Below are 24,813 nucleotides of genomic sequence, written 5' to 3' on the forward strand. Positions count from 1 at the left end.
CCTCCTGGACCGGGGCACGAACCCGTGTCCCCTGCATCGGCAGGCGGACTCTCAACCACTGCGCCACCAGGGAAGCCCAGAGATTTAATGTGTTAACCAGCACACTGACAACGTTTTGATTCCTAAGCAGCTTTGGGTACCATCTTTTCGAGAATACATTCCAAATAACATAAGCAGGGAACTGAACAAGACATTCACAGTGAAAGCTTCCCCTGCAGATCAATCCTCATATTACATTGGTCTGTCTGATGAAGACATGGTGTTGGCCCTCAGAGGAAGGAAGACCTAGCAGCTTCCTTACTGTGGGGTCATATCCCATTCCCTTCCCTTTCATACTTCTCCTTTAGAAACAGCATTTCAGTTACAAACCCTCGGGTGAAAAACACAAGATATATTTTTCTCAGAAGCATTAGCAGTATTTTCCCTTCTAAACTGTCTTTGCTCCTTCAAACTCCTCACTGCCTTCTTGGAAGATCAGGAAGTAGTGTTTTAACAGATTTGAAGCCCCTTATCCCATCTAGCACAAATTGGAAGAAATATCACCCTCATTTTCAAATCAAACGTTCTTTCTTGCAGGAAAGTGTTCATTGAGATTCTAGAGTGGTGATTTAGACCCTGTGTAAATGTCCTTGGGCCAACACCCAGCTTGACCACAGGCTCTGGAGGTGCCATCGAGCAGGCTGGGCCCTGTGCTCCTCTCCTGTATGTAGAGATGCGGAGTCCATGGGCCAAGCCTCCCCCTTGCTCCTCTGGAAACACGGCATGACCCAGACTCAGATGAAAGCGCCAACAACCAGGGCTGGAGAAGGCCAGCGCCTCACAGATGTTCACTGTGCATCCGTCTTTTCTTATTACTTTGATTGGTTCATCTCCCCCAACTCACGAGACAATTTTTCCTTTGATACAAGCCAATGTTAAAATAAACGTGGCTTCTTTCTTATCAGTAGAACCAAAATAAGAATATCTTTGTTCCCTGATCCTATCTAAAGCTTATATCTTCTTTGGGAAGACTCTTAAAAAGATCTCATTTGGTCTGTCCATGAGGCTTTCAATGATTTTTGTCTGTTCCCATCAACACTGCATGATTTCAAATAATCCTATTCAAGATTTTATGTGAGCTCCTGTGTCCTCCCATATTCCAGTTTCCTACAAACCCATTGCATGTTCTCGTGCAGTTGCCTTGTAGAGCTATGTGTCTTGTAGGATCATGGTTACGGGGTTCAGGGACATTGTGCGGGGAGATTTTAAAGGCTCTTGTCCCACTGTCATCCCCTCAAATTCTTGATTGCTCCATAACGTTTCTAGTCACTAGGTACCTTCTAGATTTTGCTTTACCCGTGTTGAAAAGCCACTGTTACATTTTGGTGTCGTCTGTTTCGCTGACTTCGGACAAGATGAAGTTGGGGTTGTCATAGCCTCTCTTCATCCTGGCTTGAGCATCTTTCTCATTATACAGGCACATGGCACAGTGAGGCGTCTCCACTTCCACTGTTTTGCTAAAGTTATGAAAGTCTACTCGGTATTTCCCTTCCTTGGTCTTGGACACCATGGGAGCAAAACGATAGCCCCAGAGCACCTCTTCTGGGACGTAGGATGTCCGGACTTGGCAGGTAGCACTGGTTGATTCCACCATGCCATCTAAAAACACCACTAATTCAAAGTCCTGCTGGGGAAGGGTTTCTGCTGCCATGTGGAAGAAGGGGCTAGTGTGGTCAATGACATGGTAAATTGTCAGTGGGGAGATGAAAAATAAATTTTCATTCCCTGCGTCAACCACAAAGTTGATATTGATCTGGTCCAAAATGATGGTCTCTCCTTCAGGAGTGATGGTGGTCTTCAGAAGCTTTCCATATATGTGACTGCCAATAAGGAGGCTCTTCCGAAGGTTAGCCACTCGGATCAAGAGACAGAGCTTCCCACCCCGCTTACTGATCACCGCATTCTTGCTGAAAGTAATGGTCTTGGCGCGTTTTTTGGGTCGGGAGATCTTGGCTAAAATGGCACCACACATGAAAGAATTGATGATGACCCCAAGGATAGACTGGAAGATAAGCAGGAAAATGGCAGTGCCACACTGTTCCGTCACACACCTGAATCCATAGCCAATGGTCACTTGCGTTTCCAGAGAAAACAGAAAAGCTGAGGTCAGGCCATTAATGTGCTCCACGCAAGGGGTGTGGTTGGCGGAAGGATGGAACTCAGGGAGATCTTTGTGAATGTAGGCGACTGCATACCACAGGAGGCCAAAGAAGAACCAGCTCCCCAAGAAGGCCGTGATGAAGATGGTCATTTTGTATCTCCACTTGAGGTCCAGCACAGTCGTCCAGATGTCCACAAAGAATATCAGCCTCGACTGTGCCTCTACGTTGCCAAATTCGATGTTACACCTTCCGTCTTTGGAGACCAGCCTTGCTCTTTGCGCAGAACGCCCAAGAAAGTGAGTGACAAACCATTTCTGAAGATGCTTGAACATTCTTTCTGTCAACACCCGACCTGAAATCACATCAAAGAAAAACAAAACAGAACAAAATTATGTGTCTAACACTAGTGAACTAAGTGACTCACAGAAAGAGCTAACTGTCTATGAAACTGCCATTCAATACGATCTGGGTGAATGATCGCTTGGGCAAGCTGACAACCTTGTTCTGGATACCATAATGCTATCGTCAGTAGAAAATTCCCACTACAAGACCATATTGCTTAAAGATAAAGAGAAAAAATAATTCCAGGGAGATAGAAATGTAAAGGAACCTGAGAGAGCATACATCCATGTGTTTTCTGACCTTAGTCACACCCAACGTTAAAAATGTTTGTGACAACGCAGACACAGAGAACAGACTTGTGGTTGCCAAGGGAAGGGAAGTGGGGGAGGGATGGATTGGGAGTTTGGGGTTGGCAGATGCAAACTATTATACGTAGGATGGATAAACAACAAGGTCCTACTGTATAGCACGGGGAACTACATTCAGTGTCCTGTGATAAACCATAATGGAAAAGAAGAGGAAAAAGAATGTGTATATACATGTATAACTGAATCACTTTGCTGAACAAAAATTATGGCCTGTACTATGATTTATTTGATAGTATTCTTTAAATGAATTTTTTTTTCTTTAATAAATTTAGTCTTAAGCTAAGCAAAACTATCTGTGAAACAGAAACTTGATGCACTATTTACATTTTAGTTAATATATAGAAATAAATAACTGTGAAAAAAAGGGTCATCAGTATACTACCTAAACCATCTTATGTACCGCTGTGGATACTCACATAGCAAGAGAAATTATAATTCAATTCAATTCTCTCATTTATCTAGTGAAGGAACTGAGAAATTTTATTTTTTATTTTTTTGCTGTACGCGGGCCTCTCACTGTTGTGGCCTCTCCCCTTGCGGAGCACAGGCTCCGGATGCGCAGGCTCAGCGGCCATGGCTCCCGGGCCCAGCCGCTCCGCGGCATGTGGGATCTTCCCGGACCGGGGCACGAACCCGTGTGCCCTGCATCGGCAGGCGGACTCTCAACCGCTGCGCCACCAGGGGAGCCCAGAACTAAGAAAATTTTAATGATATTTCCAAAGTCAGGTCCCTCAACAGAAATTAACACAACGTTGTAAATCAACTATACTTCAATAAAATTAAGACAACAGCAAAGTCAGGGACCTGATCATGGCAGGATGACAACTAGAGCGTAAGCTTCCCTGCTTCCAGGTCAGAGAAATCTCTACCTCCCTGTGTCTCAGTTATAACATTTCATATTCTAACACCAGATTTCTCTGAAACATTTCAAGAGAAGCATTGGTCAACTTCCGTTTTTTTTTTTTTTTTTTTTGCTCGACACTATTTAGAACAGAGTTCCTCAATACTGTTGGTCAAGTTGTATCATAAGATCCCGGAAGTTTTCTCAGTGCTTCACAAGCCTGGGATGCCAAGATTCCCAAAAGGAATAGTAAGATGCTCACCATCGGTATCTCCCACTTCCCTCCTTGCCCGCAAGCTGAAGGATGGGGCACTCTGATTTAAAGAATCCTGCACAAAGGTAGAGCCATGTTTTATTCACTCCTCTATCCCAGCTGTCAGCACAGACCATGGGCACTTACTATTTATTCAATAAGCATAAATGAAATCATTCCTTGAATAAATTAAGCACTTCAAAATACCATCTGGACAAAGGTCTCATGGATGACATTATTGTAACTTCCATCTTACAGCACAAAACTGAAGGGATTTCCCCCAAACAGACAGCACTGATGAACCCCCGGGGTCATAAACACTAGACGGTCTCCTCCCCTATCTGTGCTCACCCCACTCCCAAGGTGTGCCTGTTTTGGTTGGCAATGTCTTCGTGGTATTTTTAATCAAATGCAAATATGTTTCTAAAATAGATTTCAAAATCCCCCTTCAAAAATGTGTTTATTCATACAAACTAGGAAGCGAAACCAACTTAGTGATAAATTTTAAACAAAAGTGATATCCTATCACGTTTTGCTCATGGCCTTAAACCAGGTGAAAACACAAGAAGACCCCAGGTAGAAGTGGTGATGAGAAAACCACGGCTGTGGTGATTGGAAGGACAGGTTCTAAAGATACTAAAAAATGTAACCCGGAGAGCAGACAGTGCACTCAGAGGGGCCTGCCCCTCATGTCACCCAACCCTCATTGACCTCAAGTCCTCAAAGAGTATGAGGGGATGGTCCCAAGTGTGGCTCACCAAGGGAAGTGGTCTCTTCCTTCCCCAATCTCTCCCTTTTCTCTGCTCACATCTCCCCTAACCTTGTGTCCATCCACTGGGAACTCTCTCCCTTTCCCAGGTTCGTGGAAGCTCATACGGTTTACAAAGCTCTTCCTAGGGTGGATCTCACCTAAAACAATAACTTCTAAAGCCAACATTCATCAGTCTAATTCACATCCTCTTTGTCATGCATTGTAATTCCAGACGTAACTCCTAACACAGCAACCTCTGAGCTTTTCTCCCCCACTATTCTTGTAGCCCCACCTAAATTCATTTCACTTTTGAAAAGAAAGAGTATTTCTGTAGAGTAAATGAGTCCCCCCGATTTATCTCTTGGATGAGTTTGGGTTTCCATGCCTGTACTACTGAGAAAATATTATCTGCCTGGCCTTGCAAAGAGCAGGAACGAAAGCACCCAGCTTAAAAAGAGCTTTCCCCAGATTGCCCACACTTACCAACATCTTAAGCATATTCTCTCCCGAGGCATCCACGGTTGGGAGAAGCAAGGAGGTAGTGTCGGGAGCTGGTCTCTGTAGGCAGGCTGATTTTCTTTCAAACCCAGCCTAATTTATGGTAGGCTTTGGCCAGTGGACCGATGCTAATTTGTATTAGCCTGAAAACATTAATTTGATAGTGAAGCTGTGTGGTTTAAACCAAGGTAATTGGTCGTTCTCAGGCCAAGCCCCAAGCTGGGTATGTATTTTTTCCCCAAACCTCACATGGCTTGAATGCCATCATGCTAAGACTCGACAAGCCACCAGCTAAGGTCCCTGGGCAGCAGGCACAGGTTCTGTTCTGGCATTTTCCTCCCCTCCTTTACCATGCTCTATAGCTCTCTCGCTCTTCCTCCTAGTTTGTGCCCAATACCTTTCACCAGAAACAATTAGTTATCATCGATCTCCCAGCATATTCCCTGAAACACACTGAGATACCGAGATTTCTAAGCGTTCACAAAGATACAGGTGAATGATACAGACGTAGGTAAGTACATATTTGTAAGACAAAATAAGATCACACCAGGAAGAAACAAGATACCATGTTAATCTCTCTACACAGCAGTCACTGTTGTTTAAGAAATTGAGATTTAAAAGCAGCCTTTACTGTTGGATTTATTTTGTAAAATCTGGCATTTACTGAAGGTACTTTCTACATGCACTGGGTTAACCAATGCTGTTGATTTGTTTACTCAGACAGTGAGAAGATTTATACCTAGAGAATGCAAGAATACAGGATAAATTCATCCTCTGACCAAACCCATCAGTCACGTGGCAGTCCCATTACACACGGCCTATATCTGACTTTGCTTAGACAATGGCACTTAATCCTACCACAGACAGACACAATATGTATTTTTGGAACTATTGGGCGATTAGAAATTGGCCCTGGATTATGTAACATGCACAGTTTCTAGGTCACTTTCTGTTGAAATCAGTATATCTTAATAGCAAACATAGGGCTGGACATTAGCTAATATTTACCAAATCCTTCTTAATGGTCTGGCAAAGCGAGTGGATTATATTATCGCCATCTTTTTTCTTCAGTGCTCCAGCATTCTTTTTTTCTGTAAACAGTCCATTCTCAAAAAATAGACTTTGTATGAACTTTCCAAACATTGAGTGTATTGTGTAGGATTTCAAAGGCAAATAGAACTCTGTTCCTGTTCTCAAGGAGCTCACAGTCGAAGGGGGAAGTGAGCTCAGTAACTCAGCAATTACAATGTGGTGTGGTTTGTATAATACCCAAAGGACACGTCTCTGCCCAAAGATCTCTGTTAGACAGGCATCCCCCAACCCCCTGCGAAAACACCTCAACTGACAGAAAACTCACTTTTGTGTCGATTAATTTATCTATCCATCATTAAGCAACAGGGATGTGTGGATTCTAACATGTGTGTTAGACATCACGGAAGTAATCATTTACCAAATGGGTACAGTCCCTGTCATTGTGAAAAACCTTCTCGTCCAGGTGGGAGACGCAAACGAGCTGATAAACCGTCAAACGCAGTATGACACCTGCCAGGGTAGAAAACCATGGATGTGCTCTGGGAGGATCTTATTTGAGGAGCAGAGAAGTGCTATGGAGACCAAGGCCTGGAGATGGCATTAGCGTCACCGTGGTAGGAACTCTGTAACTGTTTGCTGGATGACAGTCAATTAAACAAAGCATGCATAAGAGCAATGAGTCTGCTACCACTTACGTGGCTCCCCGTCCAATAGAGATATTTAGGAAGAGACACTTTTGTGCAGCACCGTAGTTGTGTATGTGGCAGAGGCAGGGGCACAGGGGAACTGAAAGAACTGCTGAGTAAACAGGCGACGGTGCTGGGGGACAGCGCGACACACCGGCTGGAACCAGCAAGGGCCAGTGCACTTAGCGCCTGTGTGCCCTGCGAGACGTTCTCATCTAGACCTAGAGGAGAAACTGATACCAACAGCACCCGGTCTCGTCTTGCCTCGGGGACAACTCAGGATACTTCTAAAGAAGTGTGAACTCTCTTCAGGTGATCAGCCTTTCAAATTCTTGAAAATAAACATTTTCCTCCCGAATCTCCTTTTCTCCATAAAGATGCATGCTTTATTTGCATACAATACCTATGGCAACCAAACCCGTCTGCATTTTAAGTGAGGTACCTACAGTTTGTGCTCCTTGGTGATATTTAAAGAAACAGGCCACCCCCTGAGAACGAGGAATTGGGAATTTGGAGTTTCCCACGGCCAATATCACACAGCCTTCTACCCGCCCCGGGACTCAGCAGCCACTGGACCAGAGAGGAGGCGGCAAGTAGATGTTGCTTTTATCTCTTATTTAGAATTACAAAGGCTATCGTTCCTCTCTATAGATGAAAAAACAGTTGCCGTAGTCTGCCTATTAGTCCAACCTCTCACAGCTCAGGACATTTCTGAGAGTCAAGATTGTCTGTCAGAGGTAGGAAATAGGAGTTATTGAGCCTGAGAGCAGAAGTCAAATGACTTTCTGTAGTCCCTTTGCGATGGTGCTGGAGGAGAAATTCAAGCTGCCCTGAAAATTGATGGCTTTGCTTCAGACCATTAACCAACATTTCCTGAGGACCTACCGTAGCAAGGCATGCAATGGGATCATGGCCCAAGGTCTCCGCCTTCTTAAGCAGTGAAATCAAGCAAACTCTCTACTGATTGAACTTACTACATGCCAGGTGCTACACTAGGAAGCAAAAGAGGTAACAGTCCCTGCTGTCAAGTTGCTCAAGGATGAGTAGTCGTTCAGTCACTATCCGATAATTACAATGAGGCAGGTTTGCTGCCCTGAAGGGGTTGAGGACAGGGTTTTCAAGCAGCCACCGGAGAGGAGATGCAACGGGCTGAAGGTTAAGCTTACACTCTTTAACACACCTTTGCTGAGGAGCTAAAACAAATACATCTGTTACCGCAGAGGACTTCCTGTTTTCTATGAAAACGGCCTCAAGCTATTGGAGGATGGCCACCCAGCTGGATTTGCAAAGCCTCAGTGCCCAGGAGCATCCAGTCAGCCAGCTCCTGGGGATAATGGAGACCTATTGTCGACAGAGGGCATTGTTTCCTTTTCGTTCAATATTCCGAGAGAAATCACCTCTGATGTCTTTAGCTCTACCAGGCTGCTCACTTGGGCTCAGCCTGGGTTCTTACATAGAACTTGGCAAGGCCGGTGGAAATAATTATTCCTGGCCTCATGGGCATGAGCCTCAGGACCCTTCCAGGCTAGATTTGGGACTGCACTTCAGTAATACCCCACCTTTCCCTGGGGCCGAGTGTGCTCACAGGCCCCCTCCCCTGTGAAGCCACAAGTTGCTTGTGTCCAGGGTGGGAATGCAGCACAGACTTTCCTAGGCGCCTGGTTCCTTCCAGAGAACAGAGTTTGGGAACAAGAGCCAGTGAATCATAAGGTCTGGGGGTGTTGGTGCTCTCCTACGGCACACCGGCTTCTGTAGGCATCTCTGGAGCCTGCCGGTCCAGGGGCATCACCTGAATAGCTATAGAGCTCTGCCATGCGTGGGGATCAAGATGGGGTGGGAGCCCTGGTGCAGGACGTTCGTGGCACAGGTAAGAACCAAAGGCAGCAGGTAGACTGGAGGAAGTCCAGCTGGGCTGAGCGCAGACATGGACTTGAATCTGTCACTTGATGGCCAGGTGACCTGAGCAAGCCACTTAGGCTAACTGGGCCTCAGCTTCCTCACCTGTGAAATGACTGTGAGAATATGCTCTCCAAGGCTGTAGCGTGGTTTAAATGCAATCGCATATGTAAAGTTCCTAGAACACAGCAATTACACAATAAACAGCAGCGACTGTTATTATCAACTCAGAAGTTTAAACCCGCGCAGCAGCTTCACCAGGTGTCACCGCCCAGGCCGCTGAGGGTCTGCTCTGCAGAGTCACAGGGGCTGCGTGGGGAAACGACACGCAGGCGAGGGACACGGCCCCTGAGAGAGAGGGCGACAAAGGTTCTGACAACACGTCGATGTCTGTGAACTGTACTGGCTTCAGAGCCCATCCCGACCTGTGGAACAGACCTGAGAAAGCCAAACACGTCTGTATAAAGGATCTGCCCGTCATCAGGGCGGAAGCCTTATCCTGGAGAGGTGAGAACAGGATAGAGGGAGAGAATTTTCCTTGGTGCACTACCAGGGGTGATGCCCTTCTTCTCTTACCACAGACATTAAGTAGCATTTGATTGTATCACTGACAATCTACAGACGCCGTTGAAAAGGAGAAAGCAGCTCCAGACAGCTGGGAGCCAGCCTGGCACTACGTCTAGGTCTCAGTGCTGCCGGGAGCTGTCCTGGGGCTCACAGCCGGGTCTTGGTGTTCTCTTGTTGAACCCGGTTTCACAGGATATCAACATCAGAATCATGTCTGAACACAGACAGAAACATGAACATGGTCCAAACCATGAAAACGACCACATGTCCCCCTGTGCTGGCACCGTGAGTGATCCCTGCTCCTTTACCAATAACAGCTTTAGCCTTACACGGGTCTTCTCTGCTTCTAGATAATAAGATTTATTAACATACTCCATCACAGAATTACCCCTATTTCTTGACATCTAACCCAGAGCACAGTGTATTGCTTCCTTAACTCTCCCAAATCACCCAGAACAAGCCCAAATCTTGATTATGTGCTATGTAACACTCTCTCAAGCGAGGCTCCCCACCATTCCTCAGGGGCGCGTGCTCACTAGCTGCGACAAGTCAGCCCCTGCTGCTCTTTGGCTGGGAGGCACTGACACCCCAAAAGGCAGAAGAGGTGTAACTAAGAGGTCATAAAGCCGTTCTATAACCAATTGATGATTCCACACCGTTGCTTCCAGGGGTCACACTCGCACATGTGTATTTGCAGGCTTTTGTATCAGAATGTGAAAATGAAGGACCAAATTTAAACATACAAAGTCATTAAAAGGAGCTAAAATATTCAAGTTCAGTTTTTAAGTTCTGTCTAGCTAACTAGTTTACAAGGGCCGTCGGTCATCCTCAGATAATTCTACTCTCCCCACAAAGACCTGTATCACTTCCTGGCACCTGGATCGGGACCCAGCAGGAAGCATCAAGAGATGTGATATTCCCACCAGGACAGCCAGCCTGGGAGTCTGTGAGGCTGGCCCCAAGCCAGGTGTCCGCAGGGTCTCACCAGTCTTTGGTGGCGGCATGCCTTCGCTGTGGGGTAGGAAACCTGTGCTTTGGAAGTTGACACTAATTCTATGTGTATTTTCAAAGTTGTTTTTTGAAGTATTTTGGAAATGTCAGCATGTCTTGGTTCTGCAAAGGGACCCCCGTTAGGGGGGGCCCTTCATCTCTGCCTGATTCAGAGTTTTGAAGGGACAGCCACACATCCCCGGGGGCCGTGGGGAATGGTGACCACAGAGTGAGAGAACCCTCGAGGACGAGAGAAACTCACAGTCACAGGGTTGGGTCTTCTTGGCTTTTATTCTAAAGATTTTCTAAGGAGTCTATCTTCTCAACTTTAGGGAGTTTTGTACTTTACCAAAAGAAGGCACGGCTTTGTTGGCTATGCATGGATTGAGCCAAAGTGAAGAGGATAAACCAAGGGAAAATGAATGAAGGGAAGCCCAGGGCTGAGAAAAGCCTCTGCAGACTGTGAAGTGGTCATTAAGACCTGGGTGGAGGGCCTCCCAGCTGTATCCTTTGTGAACAGCGCCCTCTAGAGCACAGTTCAATGGTGCCCTGAAGCAGGGACCTTCTGGGGCAAGAAGCCCAGTGTCTGCCCAGCCACGAGTGTGAAACCTCTCGCAACCTGGGTTGTCCACTGGCTTGTTTACTGAGAAGCCAGTGCGGACGTGAAGTCACTTGCCTCTGTCTGAAGAGGTGCAGGAGATGATTTTCAAAGCTTCACGTATGACTGGAATTTGCAGTGACCCAAGGGCTTCTGGCTTTGGGGTTCCAGTTGTTGGGCTTGGAATTTGCCAAGTTGCCTTTGCTGGGCTCAGGATTGGGGGTGAAAACACAGTATGGAAAATACATAGTAAAACACAACAAATATGGTTATCATCTGGAGAGAGATGACAGGTCCCTAGAGAATCTTGGGTGAAATTCCATTCAGTCCGTCCCAGGACCAGATGGAACCCTCTGCCATGGAAGGGGTGGGAGGGTCAGTTCTCAGGTCTCCACCATGCACTCAGGCCAGACGTCCTGAGCACCACTGTCTTAACCGTTGAATTCTAGTTTCTGGTGAACCTAGAGCTGAAAATTAAATTAACACAAGGACCCAAAGGCATTTCTAGCCTCATAGCCTTTTATTCTCATTTCTATTCAAAAGAAATCCATTACAATGAAAGTATCGTTATACAAGTCTAGATACAAATCTTATACTGAAACCAAAACCAATAAATGGTGTTCCCGAAAGATAATATATGAACAGAAACTGCTTGTGTAGAGTAAGTTGTATGATATATGCATTAGAATATTAGATATTTAAAGGAATCCTTTACTGAATAAGTTTATAAAGCAAAGAATCACTTTTTCAAATAAAATAATCATTTTCTCACTTGTTTGGCTTGTAAAAGTATGTGTATTGGGGGATGAGTGTAGTTTGTTTTTCTGAAAACTGGACACATATGTAATAAAATAATTTTTAAATCTCTCTCAAGCACCCACCTCAAATGGCACTGACGTTTAATAAAAGAATTTTAATGTTTACCAAAAGTTGTATTTATATGTGTGCAGTGACCCCGTTATTAGTCTGACCCTTCTAGTTTTCTGTGGTTTGGGTTGGTATTACATCAATTCAGTCTTTCCAGCCCAAAAAGGAATGAATTCCGTGTGGACTAGAGGCCCTGAACATACTTTCCTGAGTGTCTGCAACAAGAAAATACACTTTGTTTTTAAGAAAACATATAGAATCCTAAGCCTTGAAGAGTTATAATATAGAGGAATAATTCTGATGCCTTGAGTTTGGCACTGGGGGACTATTAGTCATGAGGCTGTACCCACAGGTGAAGGGTGTCATGTTGGGCCATCCCTGTTCCAAGAGACATGCAAAGAGAAGGTGCAGAACCCCAGGTTCCTGAGTTTGGAGGGGACCTCTGAAGGCCTTTCAGTCCTATATGCTAGCTTATGTTTCCTGCCCCAGCAACGGGCCTACAGGGCAGGATTTAAGAGGTGGGTGTGTGGGGTTTGAATCTGGAGTTGGTCAGTCACTAGCCCTCACTCGCGGTACCATCCCATCTCTCAGTGTGTCCATTTCCTCATCTGAAAAATGGGCCCATTCATATCTATTACAGATGGATAGAAAGAACTCAGACAGCACTTAGGCATGCAAAGTGATCCAGCCATTAACACCTTCAGGAATGCAACCTCCAGCTCTAACTTCTCTTTCAAGTTACAACCATACATTGAATGAAAGATCCAACCGTGTCATTATCTGTGATGCCTTTAAATTCTGGGCTTTTCTTCACCAGTGTCCAGGCTGCAATAACAGCATGCTTCCCGGAAAGGTAATGAGAAGGGCAAGGCTCTAACCACAGGGCAGGGGATTAGCTGCAGAGCCCGCGCTCCTGTGGATCCTGCCGCTCTGCCCCGGGAGCTTCTGAGGGTCAATGATTACCAGCTTTGGCTTGGGTTCCGCCGAGCCACGGGAGTTGCATTAATGGGGCGGCACGTCACCCACCCTCCCATGTCCAAGAACTTTCTGGGAAAGCCCTGGAGGCAGAGGGAAGCAGAGTCAGCAGCCCCCATGACCCTGTAGTTCCGCGTCCTAGAGCCGCCCTTGGGCCTGTGCTGAATTCCTCCCTTTGGGGCTCTTCTTGTCACCGGGCAGGGCCCACCCCAGGGGATCCTCTGAGAGTGGGGACATTGCTGCGTAGACGCCCCACCTGCGTCCTCACAGTATGACGAGCTGCTCCAGCAACTGTCTTGCGCTGCTTTTGACGAGTGTCTGCCCCTGAAACAAGAGAGCAAGTGGGAGGAAGTCCTCTCCCAGACTCAGAGCCGGGCCAGGGTGGGCAAACCCAAGGCCTCGCCGAGACCTGCCCCTAAGAGGGCCCACGGAGCCCACGGCAGGCCTGCTGACGCACTTTTCCTCATTCCTCTCCTCCCTTTTACTCACTGGTGTGTATAGTGTCCTGAAAAAGGTGAAGTGAAATTCCATTTTACTTCCTCTTATTTGCCCTTCTAATCGTAATCAAACTGAATCACAAGAAGTTTTTCCGTCTCAAAAAGGTTACTTAACCTCTCCGCAGTTTTTCCTAATACATTGGTGATTATAACGCCTATTTGTTGCCAAGGGGATTCACTGGAAAATACACATGTCCACATAAAAAGCTGTGCACAAATGTTGACAGCGACATTGTTCGTAACAGCCAGAAATTGCAGACAACCCAAATGTCCATCCACGGATGAATCAATAAATAAATAGGGTTTGTCCATACGATGGAATGTTATTCAACCATAAAAAAGGAATGAAGTACTGATACATACTACAACACGGTGAGTTTTGAAAGCATTATGCTAAGTGAAAGCAGCCAGATATGGTGATTTCCCATTTGTACAAATGTGTAGAACGGACAAATCTACATAGAGAGAAAGTTAGATCAGTAGTTCCCAGTGGTGGCGGGAGAGGGCAGTGCGGAGTGACTGTAATGGGTACGGAGTGTCTTTTTTGAAGTGATGAAACAGTTCTAATATTGATGGTGGAGATGGCTGTCCACCTTTGTGACTATACCCAAAACGCACTATTGTAGTTTTAAGTGGGTGGATTTCATGGTATAGGAATGTGTTATATTATATTATATTATACTATATTATATTATATCAATACTGTATTGTATCGTATCGTATTGTACTGTTTCAACAGAGCCGGTACAGGAAAAATCCACATCAGGTACCTCTTGCACGGCAGGACTCGGCAAACTGCCCCCATCTGTGGCCTGCCTCTCCAATTTCTTCCTCTCCATCTCTTCTCCCTTCTCTCCCAGCGCCAGCCGGAAGCACCACGCTCGGCCCTTGTAGGGCCCTCGGCTGAACTTGGCCCCCTCCTCCTATAGCAAGTGCCACCGTGATTCTGGAGGCACCACATCCAAATTACTTCCTTGGTCATAAGAGTCTGGAGGCACCCAAAGATGCTTCTGTACGTCCTCACCCTCAACACGCGCTCTGCCAGCAAAGGAGAGACTGCGCCTCTGCCGGCACCTGTGGGCAAGCCCTTCTCCTCCAGCCCGGCCGGTGGTGACTGGGGAAGCAGCCGAGGCAGAGCGTGGTGCCGCCCCGCCATATATTATACTATATTATATTATATCAATACTGTATTGTATCGTATCGTATTGTACTGTTTCAACAGAGCCGGTACAGGAAAAATCCACATCAGGTACCTCTTGCACGGCAGGACTCGGCAAACTGCCCCCATCTGTGGCCTGCCTCTCCAATTTCTTCCTCTCCATCTCTTCTCCTCCCTTCTCTCCCAGCGCCAGCCGGAAGCACCACGCTCGGCCCTTGTAGGGCCCTCGGCTGAACTTGGCCCCCTCCTCCTATAGCAAGTGCCACCGTGATTCTGGAGGCACCACATCCAAATTACTTCCTTGGTCATAAGAGTCTGGAGGCACCCAAAGATGCTTCTGTACGTCCTCACCCTCAACACGCGCTCTGCCAGCAAAGGAGAGACTGCGCCTCTGCCGGCACCTGTGGGCAAGCCCTTCTCCTCCAGCCCGGCCGGTGGTGACTGGGGAAGCAGCCGAGGCAGAGCGTGGTGCCGCCCCGCCGTCCACCCTCTCCTGGGTCCCGCACGCCGTGACCCTGACCTGGCAGCTCAGGGTTTAGCCCTGGGTCAGCTCTGCCCACTCGCCCCTCGCAGCTCCCAGGGCAGGAGGTCGGGCCAAGGTCCTCGCGGACCCACGCGCCATCTGATGGGTCGCCCGGAGGCGGACGGGAATTCACGCGGCCTTGGCCTTGTCAGGCTGCCCCTCGGTCCACTGTGCTGGCCACGTCTGCCCACACTCCCTCCCCCTCTCTCACACTCGTGGGAGCTCAGTTCCATTCTCTCCTGCTCTTTCCTTCACACAGTACTTTTTTTTTTTTTTAATATTTTTTGATGTGGACCATTTTTAAAGTCTTTATTGAATCTGTTACAATACTGCTTCTGTTTTATGTTTCGGGTTTTTGGCTGCGAGGCTCTTGGGATCGTAGCTCCCCGACCAGGGATCGAACCGCACCCCCTGCATCGGAAGGCACAGTCTTAACAGCCAGGCCGCCAGGGCAGAGTCCCCTTTACTCAGTATATATTTTAATCTTTATTTTTTCTTGACTTTTGTTCCTTGCCCATGGCCCTTGTTGTATTCCTGGAGTCAGTGACATTAGTTATCCATTCTTAGCCCGACCTCTGTGGGGACTCAGCAACCTCACAGATGAGCCAGAATCCCATCGCACCACTGAAACCACTCGTGAGGCCACATTCCCCCATATCCTTCCGCCTGCCCACACACACGGAGGAGGGAGGAGGGGGCGTGAGGCAGATTAGGATGGGTGGGGGGTCTTGGCTGCTTCCTTGGTGACAGCTGGGGGGAAGAGCTGTGCGGAGTCCAAATTCGAGGCCTCTCAAAGGAGGGACAGAAAACCACCCACTGTGCATTGCCGGAGGTTGGCCCGGCCCCTTTCTCAAGGGCAGGGCTGGATTTCCATGTATGCTTCCTGAACGTGGGCCTCCCCTCTATTTTCAGTTGCCGACCTTAAAAAAAAAACATCACCTCACCTGCATTAACATAGATCACAATGACCTGTTTGATGACACACCATCAGGACCAATCCTGGATCATCACAAATAAATGACATTTGGGGGGCAAAGAAACTAAACTGTGGCCCTTGTCCTGTGGTGAACACTACTTCCTACAAAAAGAAAAAGAGGCCAGTCTACCTGCAGAGCGTGTGCAGGCTCCCCGGAGCCTCTGGCCTGGAAGCACGTGGTCTGGAGTCAGACTTGAATTCCAGCCCTGCCGCTGACTGATGCCCGTCTGAGCTGACTGCCTGCGTTTTCACAGACCTAATTCCCCAATGTATTCTAGTAAACCTGGAAATAAACAAGACAAAATGGAAAGTCACTAAGAAAAGCTTAGGAGCAATAAAGACCCTGGAGTTTGTGGTGAGTTACGTTTGCTTCTTCCTTCCTTCCTTCCTTCCTTCCTTCCTTCCTTCCTTCCTTCCTTCCTTCCTTCCTTCCTTTCTTTTCCTGTCTGTGTATCTCGCTGCTCTGTGCAGCCTTAAATTGCAGAGCCAGAGCCACTGTTTCCTGGTTCATTTTTCCAGTCCATCCACACTCCCAGTGACTGTACCCATTTTCAGCAATGGGTTTTTCACAGCATCACTCTGGTCCTGGCTTGGTGCCCTTTGCTCGGGCTCCCCTGGGCCAGATGGAGAAGCGAGGATGGAAGAAAGGCCACTAGGAACTGCAAAGACCAGTGGGCTTAGCACTGACCGAAATGCTGGCTCTCCAGTGCCTGGGGGCTGTGGGGTCCGAGCTGTGGGCGCTAAGACTGAGAACATCGTTGCAGAAGGCCAGTAGGTAGGGCTGGCGAAGCGAAGAGGGGGGTCAGCAGGTGTCACAAAGGTAGCGAAGGTCAGGCTGGGAGGTGGTGTGGACTCCGTTTAAACCCCACTCCTTCCACTTGTCAACAGGATAAATGACTTTGCTTCTCTGAACCTGAGTGTTCTCCATGAACATGGAGATAAGAATGCCTGTTTCACAAGCTGAGATGGGATTCAGTGCAGGGGGCCCAGCACGTGGGGACGTCGGTGAGGTCAGCTTCCTTCCGTGCTTGGCAGAGCTGACGGGGCTTCATGAAGAGACAGCCGGTGTCAATTTGGCATTTGAGGAATCATTTGAACTGCCAGGTCTGGTTTGGAGGAGGCAGCTGGCTCTCCTTGCCGGATCCGAGGACAGACTCGGAAGCGCCCACGTGAGCTGCAGAGAAAATGCAGGGGCGGGCGTGTGGCCCCGCCGGGGGGAGATGCCAGGCCACGGGCAGTATTCTTCTGCCTCTGTGAGCCCTGTCCTCCCCGGCACTTCAGGAAGGCTCTCCCCCCAGAACCTCTGGGAGGGGAAGGCAGCGGACGCCGGGCTGCTTTAAGGGGGCCTGTAAAGAGTGTGTTTGCAAACATGAAGCCCAAAGGGCGAAGACTTTGTTTATCTGGCTGCTAGGGAAGAATAACAAAGCTGGGGAAAAAGGCTGACGATCAAAAAGAAAAAGGTTGCCCATAAAATGAGCAGATTAGATTAGACCAGGAAGATCCAATTATGCCAGACCAACTGAATTTCCTCTGAGGTTAGCATGACCAGCCTTCCAGGAGCAGAGGCTGCTGGAGCACAGGGCTTGCGATCGGCGTCTGGCACGATCCTTTCTCCAAAAGCTCTTAGCAGGAGTTCAGACCCCATGAGCCCTGGGTGGGGTTGAGAGGTGCATCTCCACCGGGCATCTGTGGCTGAGATTCTACTCTAGAAAAATGAGCTTAGCACCCTCTTCTTTTCTTTCTTTGCACCAAATATAGTTTATTATATATTTATTTTTTTGAATTCGTGCTTTCCTCAGCTCTGTCAATGGCAAAACAATTGAGGAAAACTTGATTCGATCTTGATTCTTTTCTGTCTCTCATCCCCGCATCCAATCCATCAGCAAGTCTTCTCTGCTCTTCCTACAAAATATATCCAGAACCCCTTTGTCCTCCTGGCTCCATCTCCATCACTGCCACTGCTGTCCAAACCACCATCACTCCTGCTTAGCTGCAGAAATAACCTCTGCTCGCTCATGTCTCTGCTGCCTCTCTCTCTCCTCCCCCTGACACCTTCGCCAGGTCAGAGGCAGGTATTTCTTGTGTAAATCAGATCGTGTTGCTGTCTGGCGGAAGCCTTCTTTGGCATCCCCTCGTCCTAACCACCACAAGGACCTGTATAACCTGGGCTCTGCCCAGACCAACCTCACATCACTGTGCTTCCACCAACAGTGCTGCTCAGACCACGTGCCACACTGCCCCTGCCCCGGTCTTTTGCACCTGCTCTTTCCTCCTTTGGGGCTGTCCTGGCTCCTTTGCGTCCGTCAGGACTCAGCTCCGTGGTCACCTCCTCTGAGGGCCGTTCAGCATCCAATCCCAGGGAGCACCATGGTCTCGGTCAACCCCGCTGCTCGCATCTCATCAATATCAGATGTCATCTCATTTATCTGCCTATTTATTATGTGTTCACTTCTTGTCTAGCTCCCCTCTAGTCGAATATATCCACTCCACGAAAGCAGCCTGTCTTGCTTTCCTCTGAATTCTCAGCTCCCAGATCCACCATTAGAAAAACTCTACAAATAGTTCTCGAAAGAGTAAAAGTTCGTGCCCTCCTCTGGCTGGAAGTGCACAAGCGCGGGGACGTGGTGTGACCTGTTCACAACTTTATATCCAGCGCCACCCATTGGACTCCATTGACCCTCTAGAGAGAGAGGGGAGAGAGAGAGAGAGAGAAAGAGAGAGAAGCTATTTTCCTCCAAGATACAGCTGAACATGATTTTTACTTGTTCACGCAACTAATGACGAAGTAAACATCCAGTGATGGTATGAAAACAGCTCGTGGTGAATTCATAAATACCAAGTCTCAGAGGTGACAGGGAGATAGCGCATTCGCCTATCATACGCATTTGTGGGCCTTTTCCCCCCTAATCTTTTAAAGTTAAGTTTAGGTTTTCTACAATGTGCAGTGGCCATAAACTTCATGTATTTTGAACTCAATATCGTGCATGGAAATGTGTGTAAGAAATAGACGTGTTTCTGAGTGTTTGTTTCCATGATCCAAAAACGACCCATTTGGGGGACTTCCCTGGCAGTTGAGTGGTTAAGACTTTGTGATCCCAATGCAGGGGGCATGGGTTCCATCCCTGGTCGGGGAACTGAGATCCTGTATGCCACATGGCTTGGCAAAAAAAAAAAAAAGTTTTTTTTTTACCGTTTATTTTTAGCGTTTATTCACTTGGTCAAGGGTTTTAAAGTTTTTTAAAGTGTAGAAGCAGCTGACCTATATTCAAAGCTCAGAGACTCTGAAGAAAATGTGAATGAGATAGATCCAATGAAGTGCAAGGCTCAGGGAGGCTGGGTGATGGAGAGGCTGGTAGGGAGCCCTGGCCAGCAAGAGCAGCTGGAAATGAGGGGACACTTGACCAAGCAGGGGTACCCAGAGGAAAACCCCCGCTCCGAGGGAACAAGCGATACAGTGGTGAGCCCTGCAATAAAGGACAGGAGAATGGCTGTTAAAGAAGTCACCTACACACCACCATGTCTGCTTGTTTGTTTTAATTAAAGTGTAGTTGATTTGCAGTATCACGTTAGTTTCAGGTGTACAGCAAAGTCATTCAGTTATACGTATATATGTATGTATCTAAATATTTTATTCTTTTCCATTATAGGTTATTACAAGGTATTGTATACAGTTCCTTCTGCTATATGGTAGGTCCTTGTTGTTTAACTATTTTCTATATAGGAGTGTGTATCTGTTAATCCCAGCCACCTAATTTATCCCTCCTCCCACTTCCCCTTTGGTAACCATAAGTTTGTTTTCTACATCTGCACACCACCATGTTTTATGGATGGTTAACCATTGTCAGAAAGCTATCTGTCTCTCTGGCTACAGTTAGTGTTTGTTGAATGAGCGAACTGATAAATGAATGAAGAATGGGAAGCGGGTCCTCTTCCCGTGTTATTTGAAGAGAAAAGGAGATAAGATGTACAAAAGTAACTAGCGATTAATGAAAGTTCCACCAGGGACCTCCCTGATGGCGCAGTGGTTAGGACTCCACGCTCCCAATGCAGGGGACCCGGGTTTGATCCCTTGTCAGGGAACTAGATCCCACATGCATGCCGCAACCAAGGGTTCTAATGCCACAATGAAGGAGCCCACATGCCTCAACTAAGGAGCATGACTGCTGCAACTAAGACCTCGCACAAAGAAGGAAGGAAGGAAGAGAGAGAAAGAGAGAGAAAGAAAGGAAGGAAGGAAGGTAGGAAGAAAGAAATAAAGAAAGAAAGAAAGGAAGGAAGGAAGGAAGGAAGGAAGAAAGAAAGAAAGAAAGAAAGAAAGAAAGAAAGAAAGAAAGAAAGAAAGAAAGAAAGAAAGAGACAAAGAAAGAAAGAAAGTTCTATCAAGCTTTCTTGAATCTAGTTTAGTGTGAGGGTAGTTTTTCCTCTAACCCATAGATCAACAATAGCGACCATTTATGTTCTAGGCTCCATGTGTAAACTCAACAGTTACAGCTGCTCTATGACTTACACAGTATCATCATTATTCCCAGGGTATAGAGGAGAAAATCAGAGATCAGAAAAGCCAAGTTATTGACCCATGTTCCCAGAGCTAGAAAGTTAGAATTCAGCCTACTGTAGCTTCATCTGGTGGGATATGTGTCCACCTTCTACTTAGTTATTGGAAGAAACTCATTAAAATGCATCCCTTCCAATGTGACTTTTTTTTGGCACAGACGGAAGGCTGGCGGTGTGTTCCCTAAAAGATCCCCGTTCCAGCCAGGCAGAGCACCTCTCACACGTGGCTGGAGGAACACTGCAGGGTTTGATTTTGCTTTACAGAATTGGGGCGGAAGGGTTGAAATCAGTGCAGAGGAAAAAGACTGAAGGCTTATTGCATGTCTGCACACGCCAGAGACTGTGCTGCGGGCTTTGCAGAAATTAGTCCATTCGATCCTCACAGCGACCCTGTGAAGTAGCTATAATTATCTCTATTTTACAAGGAAGGGCACTGAGGTATGGAGAGGTTAAATAGCTCAGATGAGGCAGAGCTGGGATGGGAACCCAAGTCTTCTTGGATCCTTCTACCAGAGGTTCCATAAAGATTGAATCAATTCTGGTCTAGGGTCAGGGAGGAAAGGCAGGAAGGCCTTGGGGAAAGACAGGCCCTCCTCTGTTTCCCTCTTTCTTTCCTTCCTTGCTCGCTCTTTCTTTGCCTGTTCCTTCTTTGTTTTCCTTCTGTCAATAAATATTTACTGAGAGTCTATCACATGCCCGGCTCCGTGCTGCAAGCTGGGGCTAGAGCAGGAACGAGATTGGTATTCAGGGAGTTGGAGAGAACAGAACAGATAACAAAAAGGAACTAAATAAACAGGGTAATTATAGATGGTGATAAGGGCTGAGAAAGCCATGGCAACAAGGGGTGACCTTGACAAGTGGCAGCGAGTAGAGGGCACCAGGAGCTAAAGATGGTGGGGGGAAGCAATGCCACTACGAGAGAGGGCAGGTCCTCCCCCAGGCTGGAGGCGAGCCGAACTCGGCCTCCTCCTAAGCTCACCTGCTGGCTCCTACCCAGGACGTTGCTCAGAGAGTTTTAGCATTTCAGGCAGACCTAGGAACCCTGCCCTGCCTGCACCCCAGCATGGGCACAAAGCCGGCTGCAGTCTTCCCATTTGTCAGATGACAATAATAACATATCTACCTCCCGAGGCCATCATACAAATTAAATGACGGAACGTTTGGGAGAGTTCAGGCGAATGAGTGACACACTATAGAAAAGTGAGCTGGAATCGTAGCAAGAGGGAGTTCAGTTAGACACCAGGAAGAACTTTCTGATGGAAAGGATGATATGACGCACAGCAGGTTTCCAATGAAGAATCTTATCTATATTGACTATTTAAAATAGAAGCAATAGGGTCAGCAGATGTAACCTATTATATACAGGACGCGTAAACAACAAGGTCCTACTGTAGAGCACAGGGAACTATATTCAATATCCTGGGATAAACCATCATGGAAAAGAGTATGGAAGCACAAATGTATACACATGTATAACTGAATCACTTTGTTGTACAGCAGAAAGTACACAACATTGTAAATCCCCTATACTTCAATTTAAAAAATTAAAATAAAAAGAATTTTTAAAAAATAAAATAGAAGTGATAACTAACTGACCCTCCATAGGCTTCGTTGTGTGGAGTGAATAGATGTAGAAACGGATGCATTTTTAAATGCAGGAAGAGGTAGCTTAAAGAACTCAAGAAGTGTCTTTGCTAGTTCTAAGTTAGGGATTCCAGAAGCTTCTCTCTGAACAAAAGTGAAGTCACCGCCCACTGGACCCCATGCACACAGGACCCTGGAGACCAGCTGACCAAGGTCCTGTGACTGCGCCCCTCCCCAGCCCTCCCCGCACCCGTGCTGCAGCCCCACTGTGCACCCTGCCCGGGATTACTCTCATTAACTCCGGGGTGGGGACCAGGGAGCGTCCACAGTGCAAAGGCAAAACCAGCATCTTTCTGTGGGTGTCGTGCCTTCTCTCCATCCCCCGTCACAGCCAGGCCTGGAAATGGCTCAGCATCTGGTCGCTAGTCACCAGATGTATGGCGTTGACTGTGTCTGTCTTGGGAACTTGGCCTGCCTGCGGTCTGGCTGCTGGAGTCCCTGAGGCCCCTCCCCCACAGGGCTAAGCCAGCAGAGACAGGACCTGCTGCACTGCCAGCTTCCGCCCAGGCTCTGTCCCAAGCAAAGCAGGCGGCCAAGGGGATTAAAGAGGCCTGCTTCCCCGAGCTGCCCTGTCTGGTAGCTGCAGGTGGGGACCAGGAATCAGGCAGGGGGTGGAGACAGAACAAGAGTACGAGTAAAGAGTCAGCAGGGAGAGGAGGGGATGCTTGGAAGAGACGGGGTCTTGACCCCTTGGTTGCCAGGGGTTATGGTACCTCTGGGGGACGTCTCTGGGGCCTGGGCAGGAAGGAAGCTTCCAGGCAGCCTGAAGAAAGGCTTAGCCAGGGGAGGTGGCCGGAAGTGTCTGTCCCGGGTCCACACTTAAGCTAAGAATCAGATACCTGCCCCTTCGAGCCACCAAAGACAGTGGGATCGCTGGGGACTCGCCTCCCCGCTGCCAGAACACAAGACCAAGAGTGAGGGGTTCACGGTTGCTCCCTCCCAGGACCTGGGGTGGGAAAAGACTCTAAGGCCACCCTGCCTGTGGGCAGGCAGCCCCTGAACCCCTCCCCCAGAGAGACAGACACTGGTTCCCTGTCTGTATAAGGAACATTTCCCTCTGAAACCCATTCCTGCCTCTCAGCACCCAGATTCCCCCTGATACCTAACCCACATCCTCGGGCTGAGATTTGAATCTACTCTCCTCTTGCCTTCAGCAGGTATGAGAAAACCAGCCCTTCCCATGTTAGGGAGCAATTTTAGCCCACATCCCTCCACGACCTTCTCAAATGACAGCCTGTTTCTCAGCTTCCCTTCACTAGAGTCAACTCCTGGGAAGGAATTTGCCCACTTCATGTCCTGAGTGACGAATCTCTCTGCTTACATGGCTCCAGGCACAAGCCTGGCCTGGGCCCCCTTCCCTACCCTCCCCACACCCCCCTCTCACTGCCACCAGGTCCTTAAAGAGGCATCCTTGTCTGTAGAAATCCAAAACTGCAAATAGCACCACAGGCCAAAGGAAATAATGTATTAATAAAAAGATGAATAAAATCCAAATCTTGGACACAGTTCCCTCCACTTCTCAGCTAGACTCCTTCCCCAGGGGGCTTCACCCTGTCTGTGTCTTGACAGCAGTGAGCGTCCGCACTGCCTGAAGGAAACCCTGTGCTCTCACTCGCAATGGTTTTGGATAAAGGAGCACAAGAGCCCCAGACTCTAAAGGGAAGCTGGGAATGGTCCAGGTAAGCACTGTGAGTTAGGGTCTCTCAGAGCTGCCCTCGTCTCTCCATCAAAGGGGATGGAGCAGTTGGGAGAGGGGATGAGCCTTCTCTCCTCAACACTGCCCCCCCCCCACCGGCCCATCCCGCTGGAGCCACTCTGGGAGCAGACCGGGTGGGAGGGGAGAGCCCAGCCCCATCGGGTAGAATGTGCCCCTCCCATGCCTCTCTCATTCCCACCTGTCTGTCCTCCCAGGGGCCCGCAATTTCTGCAAGGTAGGGACAGGGTCCTCCCTTTGGAAAGCCCAGCACAGCGTGGGCTTCCCCAGAGGTCTTCTGGGTGATCCCCTGACCACTCCTGTGACTCCTCTCTGAATCCGATTCCTGTCCTCTCCACCCCATGCACAGTCCATCAGCGGTCCAACCCCTCAGATCCTCTGAATCTCCTGATCCCCGACATGGTTGATTGCCTTCCAGCACAAGACAGGGATTACTCTTATCTCTCCCAACATCTTATCAGTGACTCGGACCCCAAAAGGCCACATTTCGGGGAGTCTTTGCCTGTGAGAATCTAGCAACAGTTATTCATAGTTTCCAAGCTCTGTCAAGCTCCTCAAGGACAAATGGCAGATCTGGATGGAGTCAGAAAAGCTCCCGAGCGTTTAATCAAGAGCAGCGAAGCATGAGTCTTCCCCGAGGGTAGTCACCTGAGAGAGCTGTGGTGGTTCCTGCTGCAAAGACGTATTAACCTGTTGCTTTCAGCCGTGTTGTGTTGCCTATTTAAATCTGCTGCCTGGGGATACGGTGGCACATTGACACCCCCTGGTAGATGCAATTCCTGAACCTGAGCTAAGAAACATTGGTGTTTGTGCAATTGGAAGAGAGGGAAGGCCACAGATGGACATTGGAAAATTCTGAATACATGGAAATTTCTGGCTCGTATATTTCAGAGGATTCAAAAAGAATGTTCTCTTAAAGCCTAAGTGGGTGACCTGCCTCT

At 48.0% G+C, this 24,813-nt stretch overlaps 1 protein-coding gene across 3 annotated transcripts in view; it reads right to left on the reverse strand.

Moving 5' to 3' along the window:
* Positions 1-371: 371 nt before the first annotated feature.
* KCNJ1 (potassium inwardly rectifying channel subfamily J member 1) overlaps positions 372-24,813 on the reverse strand; it is a 30,029-nt gene continuing 5,587 nt past the window's right edge. Inside the window, exons 1-2 of one of the 3 annotated variants that reach the window (XM_024740832.1) lie at positions 5,180-5,200; positions 372-2,493 (exon numbers count right to left, since the gene is read on the reverse strand). In XM_024740832.1, the coding sequence (XP_024596600.1) occupies positions 1,355-2,473 (1,119 nt within the window). In that variant the 5' untranslated portion in view covers positions 2,474-2,493; positions 5,180-5,200 and the 3' untranslated portion in view covers positions 372-1,354. Of the gene's footprint in view, positions 2,494-5,179; positions 5,201-11,486; positions 13,130-24,813 lie in introns of those variants that run through there. The other 2 variants (XM_024740831.1, XR_003002665.1) reach the window with 2 other exon arrangements.

The sequence above is a fragment of the Neophocaena asiaeorientalis genome, unplaced genomic scaffold (assembly GCF_003031525.2).
Source record: "Neophocaena asiaeorientalis asiaeorientalis breed wild unplaced genomic scaffold, Neophocaena_asiaeorientalis_V1.1 scaffold308, whole genome shotgun sequence".
Taxonomy (NCBI): domain Eukaryota; kingdom Metazoa; phylum Chordata; class Mammalia; order Artiodactyla; family Phocoenidae; genus Neophocaena; species Neophocaena asiaeorientalis.